This window comes from Bufo bufo, chromosome 4 (genome assembly GCF_905171765.1).
Source record: "Bufo bufo chromosome 4, aBufBuf1.1, whole genome shotgun sequence".
Lineage (NCBI taxonomy): Eukaryota > Metazoa > Chordata > Amphibia > Anura > Bufonidae > Bufo > Bufo bufo.
In genome coordinates this window covers 463,766,317-463,782,888 of record NC_053392.1, presented here as the reverse complement: position 1 = coordinate 463,782,888, position 16,572 = coordinate 463,766,317, and the positions used below count along the sequence as shown (strand labels likewise).

At 41.9% G+C, this 16,572-nt stretch overlaps 1 protein-coding gene across 1 annotated transcript in view; it reads left to right on the top strand.

Moving 5' to 3' along the window:
- Nucleotides 1–16,572, top strand: part of ACOXL (acyl-CoA oxidase like) — a 625,524-nt gene that overhangs the window by 203,836 nt on the left and 405,116 nt on the right. Inside the window, 1 exon segment of the mRNA XM_040429469.1 lies at nucleotides 3,917–3,953. Within this exon segment, the coding sequence (XP_040285403.1) occupies nucleotides 3,917–3,953 (37 nt within the window).

Sequence of the window (16,572 nt, the reverse complement as noted above, 5' to 3'; positions counted from 1 at the left end):
TTTAACATGCAAAAGCCGGATCCGGTTTGACGGAACACACGGCGCCGGATCTGGCGTTAATGCAAGTCAATGGGAAAAAGGCCGGATCCGGCGTTCAGTCAAAGTGTTCAGGATTTTTGGCCGGAGGTAAAAATACAACATGCTACGGTTTTCTGAAAAGCCTGATCAGTCAAAAAGACTGAACTGAAGACATCCTGATGCATCCTGAACGGATTACTCTCCATTCAGAATGCATTAGGATAAAACTGATCAGTTCTTTTCCGGATTTGAGCCCCTAGGACGGAACTCAGCGCTGGAAAAGAAAAACGCTAGTGTGAAAGTACCCTTAAATTGCTGTTTTTCATACATGACATACTTTGTGATATTTTGCATCTGATGTATCAACATTACACTTCTGTCATTGCGTACTTTTTTCTTTCTCTGTAAAATCTTAATAAAGAGAGGTTTATTTAAAAAAAAATTCAGTTTTTTATCTTTCCCACCAAACTTTACAACTTAGTTAATACACTGTATGTATCCCAAAATGGTTCCTAGAAAGGAACTACAATTTATCGTGCAAAATTTGAAAGAATATTTTTAGAGGAAAAAATGTAAAAAGTTATCACTGCTGGAACACAGAGGGAGAAAATGTTACTAGTCTGTAATTCTAAAATTACTCAGGCCTTAAAAATACAATTGTGTCCCCTGAGTTGTGCGCCAACAATATTTACTTCAGACACATTAAAAATCTACAATAAAAAAGGGACATTTTCTGGAGGGTTTTTTCAATGAGGTTTCCACATTTGGGACCTTCATCAATTAACAGCAGTGGAGAGCGGATTCCAAGGCTATCTCTCTCTTTAGAGAACACAGACCCAATGAGTATCAATGTAATGCTCATTAGGTACCACATAATACTCCATTGCTCCTGTGGTGGTGTTGCCCTGGATTAGAACACTTAATGTTAATTTCCCTACAGATTATACCCTTTAGGGGACAAGTTGTAGTTGGTCCTCTGTGGGTTTCTCTCTGTAGACAATGCCTTAATTGACTTTAAGCCAAGTACACGGCCCTGCTGCTGGGAGCTGAATTGGGGACATCTCTATTAAAGGAAATGTCGCTTCTCCCAAGCACAGTTTATTACAGTACTATATAAATAGTACTGCTTGCACTTAGTCTGGATTGCTTTTTTATGTTGATACCCCTCCCCCCATTTTTCTGCTGTGTCATCACAAAGTGCCGCTGGAATGCATTGACAGGATGTTGCTGGGCAATGTAAATCAAAGGAGAAGGGACGGGGTTTGGCGTGAGTAGCTTGACTTCCAGGAACAAGTTGGCGCCCTCGTTGACTTCAGATTACTTATTAGCATATGGCGGAAGTGGTGAATTAACATCATTTTTACTGGATTCTCAAGTCTGAAAAGGAATATATAAATATTATCAGGCGCAACATGTACTTCTATTATACAGGTAATCCGGTGGGTTAGGTAGACGAAATTTGCATTTTTTTAAATTTAAAGGCTGGGCTCACATGACGTTTTTGTATTACGTTTAACTATACAAGAAATGTTATGATGCAGCGAGGGATGAGACAGGGATGCCCTCTTTCTTACCTGCTTTTTGCTCTATTTATTGAACCATTGGCCTGTAAGATCCGTTCACATAACCGCATAAACGGCTTTGGGGTGGCAGGAGTGAGCGATAAAATAAGTCTCCATGCCGATGATGTTATTTTGTTTTTGGACCAGGGATGGAAAATCCTTCCCTATGTGATGGCAGCAATAGAGGACTTTGGTAAATTATCGGGCTATCTGATTAATTGGACCAAGTCATCGCTCCTCCCGCTGAACCGCAAGGCCGTGGATGAAGGGAGTGGAGTCCGGGCTTCTAATGAAACCTTGGACTATTTGGGGGTTAAGATTGGGGTTCCCATAAATAGGTTTTATGATCTGAATTTGGCCCCGGTTTTGAATAAAGTTAAGTCTAAAATATGCGCTTGGCAGAAATTGAGATTGGCACAGACGGATCGAATAGCGCTGGTCAAAAAGATTATCCTCCCTATTGTGATGTACCCGATGTGTGCCTCCCCTGTTTGGATCGATGATATTTTCTTTTATACAGTAGATTGGAGACTCTTATTAACGATCTAATATGGGGAAGGAAGAGGGTGAGGATAAAACAGAGTTACTTATGGCTGTCGGAATCAGATGGTGGGCTATCATTTCCTTTTTTTCAAGGATATTATTTATGTGCACAGGTTCAGCGTTGTTGTAAATTTAAAGAGGGTGTATTAGCACAATATTTCACGCAGGTTATGGAAAAACCAATAGAGAATATTTTTACATGTTTGGAATCTGGTTATTTGGGAGTGAGGAAGTCCCTATTGATCCCTTGGACCCTACATATGGTTTGGAATAAGCTTAAGAGGATTCTGAAAGTCTCCTACTCTTTTGCTTTCACCCCTCTGTGGGAGAACAGAAATCTGGTGGAATTCTTCAAAATCACATATTTTGTTTATTGGCTACGTAGGGGGTTGTTAACCACTTAAGGACCACAGGTTTATACCCCCCTAAAGACCAGGCCCTTTTTTACAAATCGGCACTCCACAACTTTAGCGGTTTATTGCTCGGTCATGCAACTTACCACCCAAATGAATTTTACCTCCTTTTCTTCTCACTAATAGAGCTTTCATTTGGTGGTATTTCATTGCTGCTGACATTTTTACTTTTTTTGTTATTAATCGAAATTTAACGATTTTTTTGCAAAAAAATGACATTTTTCACTTTCAGTTGTAAAATTTTGCAAAAAAAACGAGATCCATATATAAATTTTGCTCTAAATTTATTGTTCTACATGTCTTTGATAAAAAAAAAATGTTTGGGTAAAAAAAAAATGGTTTGGGTAAAAATTATAGCGTTTACAAACTATGGTACAAAAATGTGAATTTCCGCTTTTTGAAGCAGCTCTGACTTTCTGAGCACCTGTCATGTTTCCTGAGGTTCTACAATGCCCAGACAGTACAAACACCCCACAAATGACCCCATTTTGGAAAGTAGACACCCTAAGGTATTCGCTGATGGGCATAGTGAGTTCATAGAACTTTTTATTTTTTGTCACAAGTTAGCGGAAAATGATGATTTATTTTTATTTTATTTTTTTCTTACAAAGTCTCATATTCCACTAACTTCTGACAAAAAATAAAAGCTTCCATGAACTCACTATGCCCATCAGCGAATACCTTGGGATGTCTTCTTTCCAAAATGGGGTCATTTGTGGGGTAGTTATACTGCCCTGGCATTCTAGGGGCCCAAATGTGTGGTAAGGAGTTTGAAATCAAATTCTGTAAAAAATGACCAGTGAAATCCGAAAGGTGCTATTTGGAATATGGGCCCCTTTGCCCACCTAGGCTGCAAAAAAGTGTCACACATGTGGTATCTCCGTATTCAGGAGAAGTTGGGGAATGTGTTTTGGGGTGTCATTTTACATATACCCATGCTGGGTGAGAGAAATATCTTGGCAAAAGACAACTTTTACCATTTTTTTATACAAAGTTGTCTTTTGCCAAGATATTTCTCTTACCCAGCATGGGTATATGTAAAATGACACCCCAAAACACATTCCCCAACTTCTCCTGAATACGGAGATACCAATGCCAGGGCAGTATAAATACCCCACATGTGACCCCATTTTGGAAAGAAGACACCCCAAGGTATTCAATGAGGGGCATGGCGAGTTCATAGAAATTTTTTTTTTTTGGCACAAGTTAGCGGAAATTGATATTTTTTATTTTTTTCTCACAAAGTCTCCCTTTCCGCTAACTTGGGACAAAAATTTCAATCTTTCATGGACTCAATATGCCCCTCACGGAATACCTGGGGGTGTCTTCTTTCCGAAATGGGGTCACATGTGGGGTATTTATACTGCCCTGGCATTCTAGGGGCCCTAAAGCGTGAGAAGAAGTCTGGAATATAAATGTCTAAAAAATTTTACGCATTTGGATTCCGTGAGGGGTATGGTGAGTTCATGTGAGATTGAATTTTTTATTTGTTAGTGGAATATGAGACTTTGTAAGAAAAAAATAATAATTTCCGCTAACTTGGGCCAAAAAAATGTCTGAATGGAGCCTGACAGGGGGGTGATCAATGACAGGGGGGTGATCAATGACATGGGGGGTGATCAGGGAGTCTATATGGGGTGATCACCACAGTCATTGATCACCCCCCTATAAGGCTCCATTCAGATGTCCGCATGATTTTTACGGATCCACTGATAGATGGATCGGATCCGCAAAACGCATACGGACATCTGAATGCAGCCTGACATGGGGGGGGATCAATGACAGGGGGGTAATCAATGACAGGGGGGTGATCAGGGAGTCTATATGGGGTGATCACCACAGTCATTGATCACCCCCCCTGTATGGCTCCATTCAGACGTCCGTATGCGTTTTGCGGATCCGATCCATCTATCAGTGGATCCGTAAAAATCATGCGGACATCTGAATGGAGCTTTACAGGGGGTTATCAATGACAGGGGGGTAATCAATGACAGGGGGGTGATGAGGGAGTCTATATGGGGTGATCACCACAGTCATTGATCACGCCCCTGTAAGGCTCCATTCAGACGTCCGTATGCGTTTTGCGGATCCGATCCATCTATCAGTGGATCCGTAAAAATCATGCGGACGTCTGAATGGAGCTTTACAGGGGTGTGATCAATGACAGGGGGGTGATCAGGGAGTCTATATGGGGTGATCACCACAGTCATTGATCACGCCCCTGTAAGGCTCCATTCAGACGTCCGTGTGCGTTTTGCGGATCCGATCCATCTATCAGTGGATCCGTAAAAATCATGCGGACATCTGAATGGAGCTTTACAGGGGGTTATCAATGACAGGGGGGTAATCAATGACAGGGGGGTGATGAGGGAGTCTATATGGGGTGATCACCACAGTCATTGATCACGCCCCTGTAAGGCTCCATTCAGACGTCCGTATGCGTTTTGCGGATCCGATCCATCTATCAGTGGATCCGTAAAAATCATGCGGACGTCTGAATGGAGCTTTACAGGGGTGTGATCAATGACAGGGGGGTGATCAGGGAGTCTATATGGGGTGATCACCACAGTCATTGATCACGCCCCTTTAAGGCTCCATTCAGACGTCCGTGTGCGTTTTGCGGATCCGATCCATCTATCAGTGGATCCGTAAAAATCATGCGGACGTCTGAATGGAACTTTACAGGGGTGTGATCAATGACACGGGGGTGATGAGGGAGTCTATATGGGGTGATCACCACAGTCATTGATCACGCCCCTGTAAGGCTCCATTCAGACGTCCGTGTGCGTTTTGCGGATCCGAACCATCTATCAGTGGATCCGTAAAAATCATGCGGACGTCTGAATGGAGCTTTACAGCGGTGTGATCAATGACAGGGGGGTGATGAGGGAGTCTATATGGGGTGATTACCACAGTCATTGATCACGCCCCTGTAAGGCTTCATTCAGACGTCCGTGTGCGTTTTACGGATCCGATCCATCTATCAGTGGATCCGTAAAAATCATGCGGACATCTGAATGGAGCTTTACAGGGGGTTGATCAATGACAGGGGTGTAATCAATGACAGGGGGGTGATCAGGGAGTCTATATGGGGTGATAACCACAGTCATTGATCACGCCCCTGTAAGGCTTCATTCAGACGTCCGTGTGCGTTTTGCGGATCCGATCCATCTATCAGTGGATCCGTAAAAATCATGCGGACATCTGAATGGAGCTTTACAGGGGGGTGATCAATGACAGGGGGGTAATCAATGACAGGGGGGTGATCAGGGAGTCTATATGGGGTGATCAGGGGCTAATAAGGGGTTAATAAGTGACGGGGGGGGGGGGGGTTGTGTAGTGTAGTGTAGTGGTGCTTGGTGCTACTTTACTGAGCTACCTGTGTCCTCTGGTGGTCGATCGAAACAAAGGGGACCACCAGAGGACCAGGTAGCAGGTATATTAGACGCTGTTATCAAAACAGCGTCTAATATACCTGTTAGGGGTTAAAAAAAACACATCTCCAGCCTGCCAGCGAACGATCGCCGCTGGCAGGCTGGAGATCAACTCTCTTACCTTCCGTTCCTGTGAGCGCGCGCGCCTGTGTGCGCGCGTTCACAGGAAATCTCGGCTCACGCGAGATGACGCCAATTGGCGTTAGCGTAGCCTGGGGGAGCCGCCGCGATGACGCCTTTCGGCGTTAGCGTGGCGGCAAGCGGTTAATGTGTGTCATCTTTTTGTTTTTCGACACTTTAAATCCTTTTCGGATCATAATTTCACTAATAGTACAGCATTAGATGTGTTTATGTATTCACGTTTAAAACACGTTTATGAGGCCTCTAGGATTAATGGGTATATTTTTCCACGGGAGAATGTATTTTTTGATTATTGTTATGCCCAGACAGATGAGAGGGTTAAGATAGCAAGTCTATACAGTAAACTTCGAACAGCACTGGCAACTGTAACTCTATTTAAAAGCTCAAGTAAATGGGAACAAGAATTACATTGCCCACCATTACAATGGACTAGTATTTATAGAAACGTAAGAAAGGCTGCAATCTCTAATGCTCACAGATTAATTCAATTTAAAATCTTGCATCGGCCGTACTATACGCCAAAAATCCAAGTGAAGTTCCCCCAAAATAAAGGCCTAGACTGTTGCTGTCCTAAATGTGGATATGTGAACGCGGATTTCAGGCATTTACTTTGGGAATGTAGTAAAATAAAAAGGTATTGGGAACAGGTCTTTGTAGCTTTACAAAAGGAGTCTTCTTCGACATATAGCCCTGGGATGTTGACAGTGATGTTGGGATATTATGCTCTAGACACGGAAGTCCCGGCCCGGGTCAGACAGATCTGGACAAAAGTTATTTTAGTTAAATATTGGGGGTCTGTCTCCCCACGCTCGTTAAATGAATGGATCCTGTACCTTCAACAAATTAAAGTCTATGAGGATATGGAAAGTAAACGGAGAGCGGCACGTGTGACTGTTCAGACATAGTTACTAGTGTAATTATGTCTGTATTTATCAGACCCATAGCGACGACACCCAATTGGGGGGGGGGGAAGGGGTGGGAGGTTATAGTTTTATTTGTTGTATTAATTGTGAATCTACAGTCATGTTCATAATCCATGTAGGATTCTGTGGTATGTTATAGGGTAGTTGACTATTGTTTTATAGTGACTATCCTGTATTGGATACCTTTTCTATTATAATATGTTGTTGTTTTGTATCGTGAAGAAAATAAAATAAAATGGAATAAAAAAAAACTATACAAGAAATGTATATGTTAAACGGAAGCCATGCATTGGCATCTATCACCATAAAGTTCCATTGTAAAAAATATATATATACTGATTTTACTGAACTCTACAAGACGGAAAAGTATAGTGTACTATTCTATTATATCCATTTTATTTCAAACATACAGGTATATGTTGAAAGTGGAGCAAAAATCTGATGTAAACCCAGCTTAATATATGTTATACTACAGATACAGACACCATGTTCAACATGTCAGGTTACCTTTAACCTCTTAAGGACATAGGGCGTACAGGTACGCCCTTGTGCCCTGGTACTTAAGGACACAGGGCGTACAGGTGGTCCTATGTATTTCCGATCACTGCCGTGCGGCTGGCAGTGATCGGAACCCGGTGCCTGCTCAAATTATTGAGCAGGCACCTAGGCTAAATGCGCGGGGGGGTCCCGTGACCCCCCCATGTCGGCGATCGCGGCAAACCGCAGGTCAATTCAGACCTGCGGTTTGCTGCGATTTCTGCAGTTTCTGGTCCAGATCAGAAACTTTATATGCCAAAAAAACGTTTTATTCACCCCCCCTGCACCCCCGAATGATTTTATGGTGGCGGGAGGTGCAGGGGGAGGGTTGCGGGCGGTGCGGGAGGCGGGCGGTGCGGCAGGCGGGATCGCGATCCCCCGCCCGCCTCCCCTTGTATAATCATTGGTTTCTAGTGGGTATACCAGGGTGCCAGCACATTGCTGGCACCCTGGTATAAACGGCTGACATCTGCGATGCGATGTCAGCCGTTTAACCCTTTCCATACAGCGGTCCGTACGGACCGCTGTATGGAAAAGGTTAACAGCGCAGGGAGCTCCCTCCCTCTCCCATCAGGGGGCTGTTGTGCCTCTGCAGCCCCCCGATGGTGAGGGAGAGAGCCCCCAGACAGCCCCCCGACAGATCCCCTCCTTACCCTTCCCCGTCTGCGAAGTTCTGACCAGAACTGAGCAGACGGGGAAGGTTCCCATGGCAACAGGACGCCTCTCAGGCGTCCTGCTGTCCATGGTGCTGAACAGATCTGTGCTAAAAGGCATAGATCTGTTCAGTGTAAGTAAAATACAGTGCAGTACAATATATATTGTACTGTACTGTATTATACAGACATCAGACCCACTGGATCTTCAAGAACCAAGTGGGTCTGGGTCAAAAAAAGTGAATAAAAGTGAAAAAAAAAGTAGAAATCAAAAAACACATTAATCACTGATAAAAATTGAAAAAAATAAAATTCCCTACACATGTTTGGTATCGCCGCGTCCGTAACGACCTGATCTATAAAACGGTCATGTTACTTTACCCGAACGGTGAACGCCATAAAAATAAAAAATAAATAACTATGATGAAATTGAAATTTTGCCCACCTTACTTCCCAAAAAGGTAATAAAAGTGATCAAAAAAGTCGCATGTACGCCAAAATTGTAACAATCAAACCGTCATCTCATCCCGCAAAAATCATACCCTACCCAAGATAATTGCCCAAAAACTGAAAAAACTATGGCTCTTAGACTATGGAAATCATTGTGTAAAACTTACATAATTAAAAAAAAGTATACATATTAGGTATTGCCGCGTCCGTATCGCCCGGCTCTATAAAAATATCACATGATCTAACCCCTCAGATGACCACCGTAAAAAAATAAAAATAAAAACGGTGTAAAAAAAGCCATTTTTTGTCATCTTACGTCACAAAAAGTGTAATAGCAAGCAATCAAAAAGTCATATGCACCCCAAAATAGATGCCAATCAAACCGTCATCTCATCCCGCAAAAAATGAGACCCTACTTAAGATAATCGCCCAAAAACTGAAAAAACTATGGCTCTTAGACTATGGAGACACTAAAACATTTTTTTTGTTTTAAAAATGAAATCATTGTGTAAAACTTACATAAATAAAAAAAATTGTATACATATTAGGTATCGCCTCGTCCGTGACAACCTGCTCGATAAAATTACCACATGATCTAACCTGTCAGATGAATGTTGTAAATAACAAAAAAAAAAAACGGTGCCAAAAAAGCTATTTCTTGTTACCTTGCCGCACAAAAAGTGTAATATAGAGCAACCAAAAATCATATGTACCCTAAACTAGTACCAACAGAACTGCCAACCTATCCCGTAGTTTCTACAATGGGGTCATTTTTTTGGAGTTTCTACTCTAGGGGTGCATCAGGGGGGCTTCAAATGGGACATGGTGTAAAAAAAAACTGTCCAGCAAAACCTGCCTTCCAAAAACCGTATGGCATTCCTTTCCTTCTGCGCCCTGCCGTGTGCCCGTACAGTTGTTTACGGCCACATATGGGGTGTTTCTGTAAACTACAGAATTAGGGCCATAAATAATGAGTTTTGTTTGGCTGTTAACCCTTGCTTTGTAACTGGAAAAAAAATATTAAAATGGAAAATCTGCCAAAAAAGTGAAATTTTGAAATTGTATCTCTATTTTCCATTAAATCTTGTGCAACACCTAAAGGGTTAACAAAGTTTGTAAAATCTGTTTTGAATACCTTGAGGGGTGTAGTTTCTTAGATGGGGTCACTTTTATGGAGTTTCTACTCTAGGGGTGCATCAGGGGGGCTTCAAATGGGACATGGTGCCAAAAAAACAGTCCAGCAAAATCAGCCCTCCAAAAACCAAACGGCGCACCTTTCACTCTACGCCCCGCTGTGTGCCCGTACAGTAGTTTACGGCCACATATGGGGTGTTTCTGTAAACAGCAGAGTCAGGGCAATAAAGATACAGTCTTGTTTGGCTGTTAACCCTTGCTTTGTTAGTGGAAAAAATGGGTTAAAATTGAAAATTAGGCAAAAAAATGAAATTCTCAAATTTCATCGCCATTTGCCAATAACTCTTGTGCAACACCTAAAGGGTTAACGACGTATGTAAAATCAGTTTTGAATACCTTGAGGGGTGTAGTTTCTTAGATGGGGTCACTTTTAGGGAGTTTCTCCTCTAGGGGTGCATCAGGGGGCTTCAAATAGGACATGGTGTAAATAAACCAGTCCATAAAAATCAGCCTTCCAAAAACCAAACGGCGCACCTTTCACTCTACGCCCCGCTGTGTGGCCGTACAGTAGTTTACGGCCACATATTGGGTGTTTCTGTAAACGGCAGAGTCAGGGCAATAAAGATACAGTCTTCTTTGACTGTTAACCCTTGGTTTGTTAGTGGAAAAAATGGGTTAAAATGAAAAATTAGACAAAAAAATGAAATTCTCAAATTTCCTCCCCATTTGCCAATAACTCTTGTGCAACACCTAAAGGGTTAACAACGTATGCAAAATCAGTTTTGAATACCTTGAGGGGTGTAGTTTCTTAGATGGGGTCATTTTTGGGTGGTTTCTATAATGTAAGCCTCGCAAAGTGACTTGAGACCTGAACTGGTCCCTAAAAATTGAGTTTTTGTGAATTTCTGAAAAATTTCAAGATTTGCTTCTAAACTTCTAAGCCTTATAACATCCCCAAAAAAATAAATATCATTCCCAAAACAATTCAAACTTGAAGTAGACATATGGGGAATGTAAAGTCATCACAATTTTTGGGGGTATTACTATGTATTACAGAAGTAGAGAAACTGAAACTTTGAAATTTGCAAATTTTTCCAAATTTTTGTTAAATTAGGTATTTTTTGGTGCAAAAAAAATTATTTTTTTGACTCCATTTTACCAGTGTCATGAAGTACAATATGTGACGAAAAAACAATCTCAGAACGGCCTGGATAAGTCAAAGCGTTTTAAAGTTATCAGCACTTAAAGGGACTCTGGTCAGATTTTCAAAAAATGGCCTGGTCATAAGGTGTAAAAAGGCTGTGTCCTTAAGGGGTTAAAAAAGAAACGAAAAATATTACTGATTACTAACTTCCTATTTCAGCTACAGAATGGTGGTTTAAGAACCATGTCACCTGTTAATATAGTCCTTCCCCTGACTCATATCTTCCTTTCAGAAAGAACAACATGACCACAACTGCGTCACACTATATACTGGGAACAGTTATAGTTAAGGCAGTACTGAGAAAACATAAGATGACCGTGACATTTTGTATTAAAGGATTTGTCTTTCCAAAACTTATCCAGAACTACATATTTTTCATAGTCATAGTCACATTTTTGTTAAATGGTCACTGTAGTTTCACACATATTTGTGCAAATTAATAGTGCAGGTGAATATAAGAAACTTTGTAATGTATCTTATCAAAGAAAAATGCCTTGTTCTAGAGTTATCAGCAGCTTTCTCCTAGTCCCATTTTGTAAACTAAATTTCTTTTTGAAATTAGTGAGAAATCATGTCTTCGCTGGAGGATCAGAGTACATCATCCCATAGAAGTCCATAGAGTGAGGAGGGGGGAGGAGGAAGTGTAGAAAGAAACAGGCATGCAGACAGACCGATGCTGAAAAGAGTTACAGGGTAATAACATCATTGGGAGCGACTTGAATATTTCTTCTGTGTCACTCTGTCACTAGTTGGTGTGTTTAAAAACACACAGAAGAAATTGCATAATCTTTCTTTTAACTTCTTTTCAATAATGAGGTACACCACAATTTCAAATCTCAGAGGAAACACTGGATATTGACTGCACTGAGGTCCGGCGGTGATCCGGCCGATTTCTGGCATAAATGGCTGGATAAAATCCGTTGCATGCATAATTTTTTTTGCACTGCCGACAGATGTGAACACAGTCTAACTGACCCCCTCTCTTCCCTAACGGTCACTTTTCTCTCCCTGACCTAGTCTCTCTCTTAACTATCACCCCACTTCCTCCACAAAGTTGCTGCCATACATCCTTAAGTGTGCTCTTGCACATCCATTGCCAATGAGATAAATTTGGAGGGGGGGGGGGGGGGGTCAATAATCATTCCCAGTGCGCATGAAAATTGGCCCAAAGAGTTGCAAAGTTTAGCGCACAGAATTTTGTGACTTTGTGGGGGTTTCAGGCGCTGCTCGCCACTTTCCAGTGGTAGACGGCAGATGGCGTGGTGCGGCCTAGCCCACCCATCACATTACTATAACCTAGGCCAGTAAACTTGCCTAGATTATAGCCAAGATCTAGACCAGCTAACTTGCTGGTCTAGATCTCCGATTTGATGCACCTGTAAACATGCGACACAAATATTAAGAGACACATGCATCTTAATAATTGTGTTGGATCAGATGCAAGCGAAAAGAAAATAAGACTGGATTGTAAAACGCTGATCTTAATAAATGTATCCCCGAGTCATATATACTATGGCTATCCTATACCGTAGAACAAATCTACTTGCACATCATATATTCCTGAAAACTCTGTTTTGCTGCATCCCTTATTTGGATATTTTTCTAATCTGTTCTACAAGTTAAAAAAAAAGCAATATTAACCACTTGCCGCCACGCTAACGCCGAAAGGCGTCATTGCGGCGGCTCTCCCAGGCCAAGCTAACGCCGATTGGCGTCATCTCGCGTGAGCCGAGATTTCCTGTGAACGCGCGCAGACAGGGGCGCGCGTTCACAGGATCGGAAGGTAAGCGAGTGGATCTCCAGTCTGCCAGCGGCGATCGTTCGCTGGCAGGCTGGAGATTTTTTTAACCCCTAACAGGTATATTAGACGCTGTTTTGATAACAGCGTCTAATATACCTGCTACCTGGTCCTCTGGTGGTCCCTTTTGTTTGGATCGACCACCAGAGGACACAGGTAGCTCAGTAATATGTAGCACCAAACACCACTACACTACACCCCCCCTGGTCACTTATTAACCCCTTATTAACCCCTGATCACCCCATATAGACTCCCTGATCACCCCCCTGTCATTGATCACCCCCCTGTCATTGATCACCCCCCTGTAAGGCTCCATTCACACATTTTTTTGGCCCAAGTTAGCGGAATTTTTTTTTTTTTTCTTACAAAGTCTCATATTCCACTAACTTGTTTCAAAAAATAAAATCTCACATGAACTCACCATACCCCTCACGGAATCCAAATGCGTAAAATTTTTTAGACATTTATATTCCAGACTTCTTCTCACGCTTTAGGGCCCCTAGAATGCCAGGGCAGTATAAATACCCCACATGTGACCCCATTTCGGAAAGAAGACACCCCAAGGTATTCCGTGAGGGGCATATTGAGTCCATGAAAGATTGAAATTTTTGTCCCAAGTTAGCGGAAAGGGAGACTTTGTGAGAAAAAAAAAAATATCAATTTCCGCCAAATTTTTTTTTTTTCGATGAACTCGCCATGCCCCTCATTAAATACCTTGGGGTGTCTTCTTTCCAAAATGGGGTCACATGTGGGGTATTTATACTGCCCTGGCATTTTAGGGGCCCTAAAGCGTGAGAAGAAGTCTGGGAACCAAATGTCTAAAAATGCCCTCATAAAAGGAATGTGGGCCCCTTTGCGCATCTAGGCTGCAAAAAAGTGTCACACATCTGGTATCGCCGTACTCAGGAGAAGTTGGGCAATGTGTTTTGGGGTGTCATTTTACATATACCCATGCTGGGTGAGATAAATATCTTGGTCAAATGCCAACTTTGTATAAAAAATGGGAAAAGTTGTCTTTTGCTGAGATATTTCTATCACCCAGCATGAATATATGTAAAAAGACACCCCAAAACACATTGCCCAACTTCTCCTGAATACGGCGATACCACATGTGTGACACTTTTTTGCAGCCTAGGTGGGCAAAGGGGCCCACATTCCAAAGAGCACCTTTCGGATTTCACAGGTCATTTACCTACTTACCACACATTAGGGCCCCTAGAATGCCAGGGCAGTATAACTACCCCACAAGTGACCCCATTTTGGAAAGAAGACACCCTAAGGTATTCCGTGAGGGGCATGGCGAGTTCCTAGAATTTTTTATTTTTTGTCACAAGTTAGCGGAAAATAAGGTTGTTTTTTTGGGGGGGTTTTTTCTTACAAAGTCTCATATTCCACTAATTTGTGACAAAAAATAAAAACTTCCATGAACTCACTATGCCCATCACGAAATACCTTGGGGTGTCTTCTTTCCAAAATGGGGTCACTTGTGGGGTAGTTATACTGCCCTGGCATTTTAGGGGCCCGAATGCGTGAGAAGTGGTTTGAAATCAAAATCTGTAAAAAATGGCCGGTGAAATCCGAAAGGTGCTCTTTGGAATGTGGGCCCCTTTGCCCACCTAGGCTGCAAAAATGTGTCACACATGTGGTATCGCCGTACTCAGGAGAAGTTGGGCAATGTGTTTTGGGGTGTCATTTTACATATACCCATGCTGGGTGAGATAAATATCTTGGTCAAATGCCAACTTTGTATAAAAAATGGGAAAAGTTGTCTTTTGCAAAGATATTTCTCTCACCCAGCATGGGTATATGTAAAATGACACCCCAAAACACATTGCCCAACTTCTCCTGAGTACGGCAATACCAGATGTGTGACACTTTTTTGCAGCCTAAGTGGGCAAAGGGGCCCACATTCCAAAGAGAACCTTTCGGATTTCACCGGCCATTTTTTACAGATTTTGATTTCAAACTACTTCTCACGTATTCGGGCCCTTAAAATGCCAGGGCAGTATAACTACCCCACAAGTGACCCCATTTTGGAAGGAAGACACCCCAAGGTATTTCGTGATGGGCATAGTGAGTTCATGGAAGTTTTTATTTTTTGTCACAAGTTAGTGGAATATGAGACTTTGTAAGAAAAAAAAAAGAAAAAAATCATCATTTTCCGCTAACTTGTGACAAAAAATAAAAAATTCTAGGAACTCGCCATGCCCCTCACGGAATGCCTTGGGGTGTCTTCTTTCCAAAATGGGGTCACTTGTGGGGTAGTTATACTGCTCTGGCATTCTAGGGGCCCTAATGTGTGGTAAGTAGTTTGATATCAGAATCTGTAAAAAATGGCCGGTGAAATCCTAAAGGTGCTCTTTGGAATGTGGGCCCCTTTGCCCACCTAGGCTGCAAAAAAGTGTCACACATGTGGTATCGCCGTACTCAGGAGAAGTTGGGCAATGTGTTTTGGAGTGTCATTTTACATATACCCCCGCTGGGTGAGATAAATATCTTGGTCAAATGCCAACTTTGTATAAGAAAATGGGAAAAGTTGTCTTTTGCCAAGATATTTCTCTCACCCAGCATGGGTATATGTAAAATGACACCCCAAAACACATTGCCCAACTTCTCCTGAGTACGGCAATACCACATGTGTGCCACTTTTTTGCAGCCTAGGTGGGCAAAGGGGCCCACATTCCAAAGAGCACCTTTCGGATTTCACCGGCCATTTTTTTTACAGATTTTGATTTCAAACTACTTTGCACGCATTTGGGCCCCTAAAATGCCAGGGCAGTATAACTACCCCACAAGTGACCCCATTTTGGAAAGAAGACACCCCAAGGTATTTCGTGATGGGCATAGTGAGTTCATGGAAGTTTTTATTTTTTGTCACAAGTTGGTGGAATATGAGACTTTGTAAGAAAAAAAAGAAAAGAAAAAAAAATCATCATTTTCCGCTAACTTGTGACAAAAAATAAAAAGTTCTATGAACTCACTATGCCCATCAGCGAATACCTTAGTGTGTCTACTTTCCGAAATGGGGTCATTTGTGGGGTGTTTGTACTGTCTGGCCATTGTAGAACCTCAGGAAACATGACAGGTGCTCAGAAAGTCAGAGCTGCTTCAAAAAGCGGAAATTCACATTTTTGTACCATAGTTTGTAAATGCTATAACTTTTACCCAAACCATTTTTTTTTTTTACCCAAATATATTTTTTTTTATCAAAGACATGTAGAACAATAAATTTAGAGAAAAATGTATATATGGATGTTGTTTTTTTGCAAAATTTTACAACTGAAAGTGAAAAATGAAATTTTTTTGCAAAAAAATCATTCAATTTCGATTAATAACAAAAAAAGTAAAAATGTCAGCAGCAATGAAATGCCACCAAATGAAAGCTCTATTAGTGAGAAGAAAAGGAGGTAAAATTCATTTTGGTGGTAAGTTGCATGACAGAGCAATAAACTGCTAAAGTTGTGGAGTGCCGATTTGGAAAAAAGGTCCTTAAGTGGTTAATGTGTCTTCCATAAATATGGAGGATGTCAACTGTGCTGTCTGGTCCACTTTATGCCAACTTTCTGCTGTTTCGAGTAAAACACAGACTGTCTGAAAGTGTGTAAATGGGAGTTTCAGAGAATAAAGTATTACTTAAAGGGGTTCTACAGTTTGTTTTAACTGATGATCTATCCTCTGGATAGATCATCACTATCTGTCCGGCGGGGGGTCCGACACCCGGGACCCCCGCCGATCAGCTGTTTGAGAAGGCAGCGGTGCTCC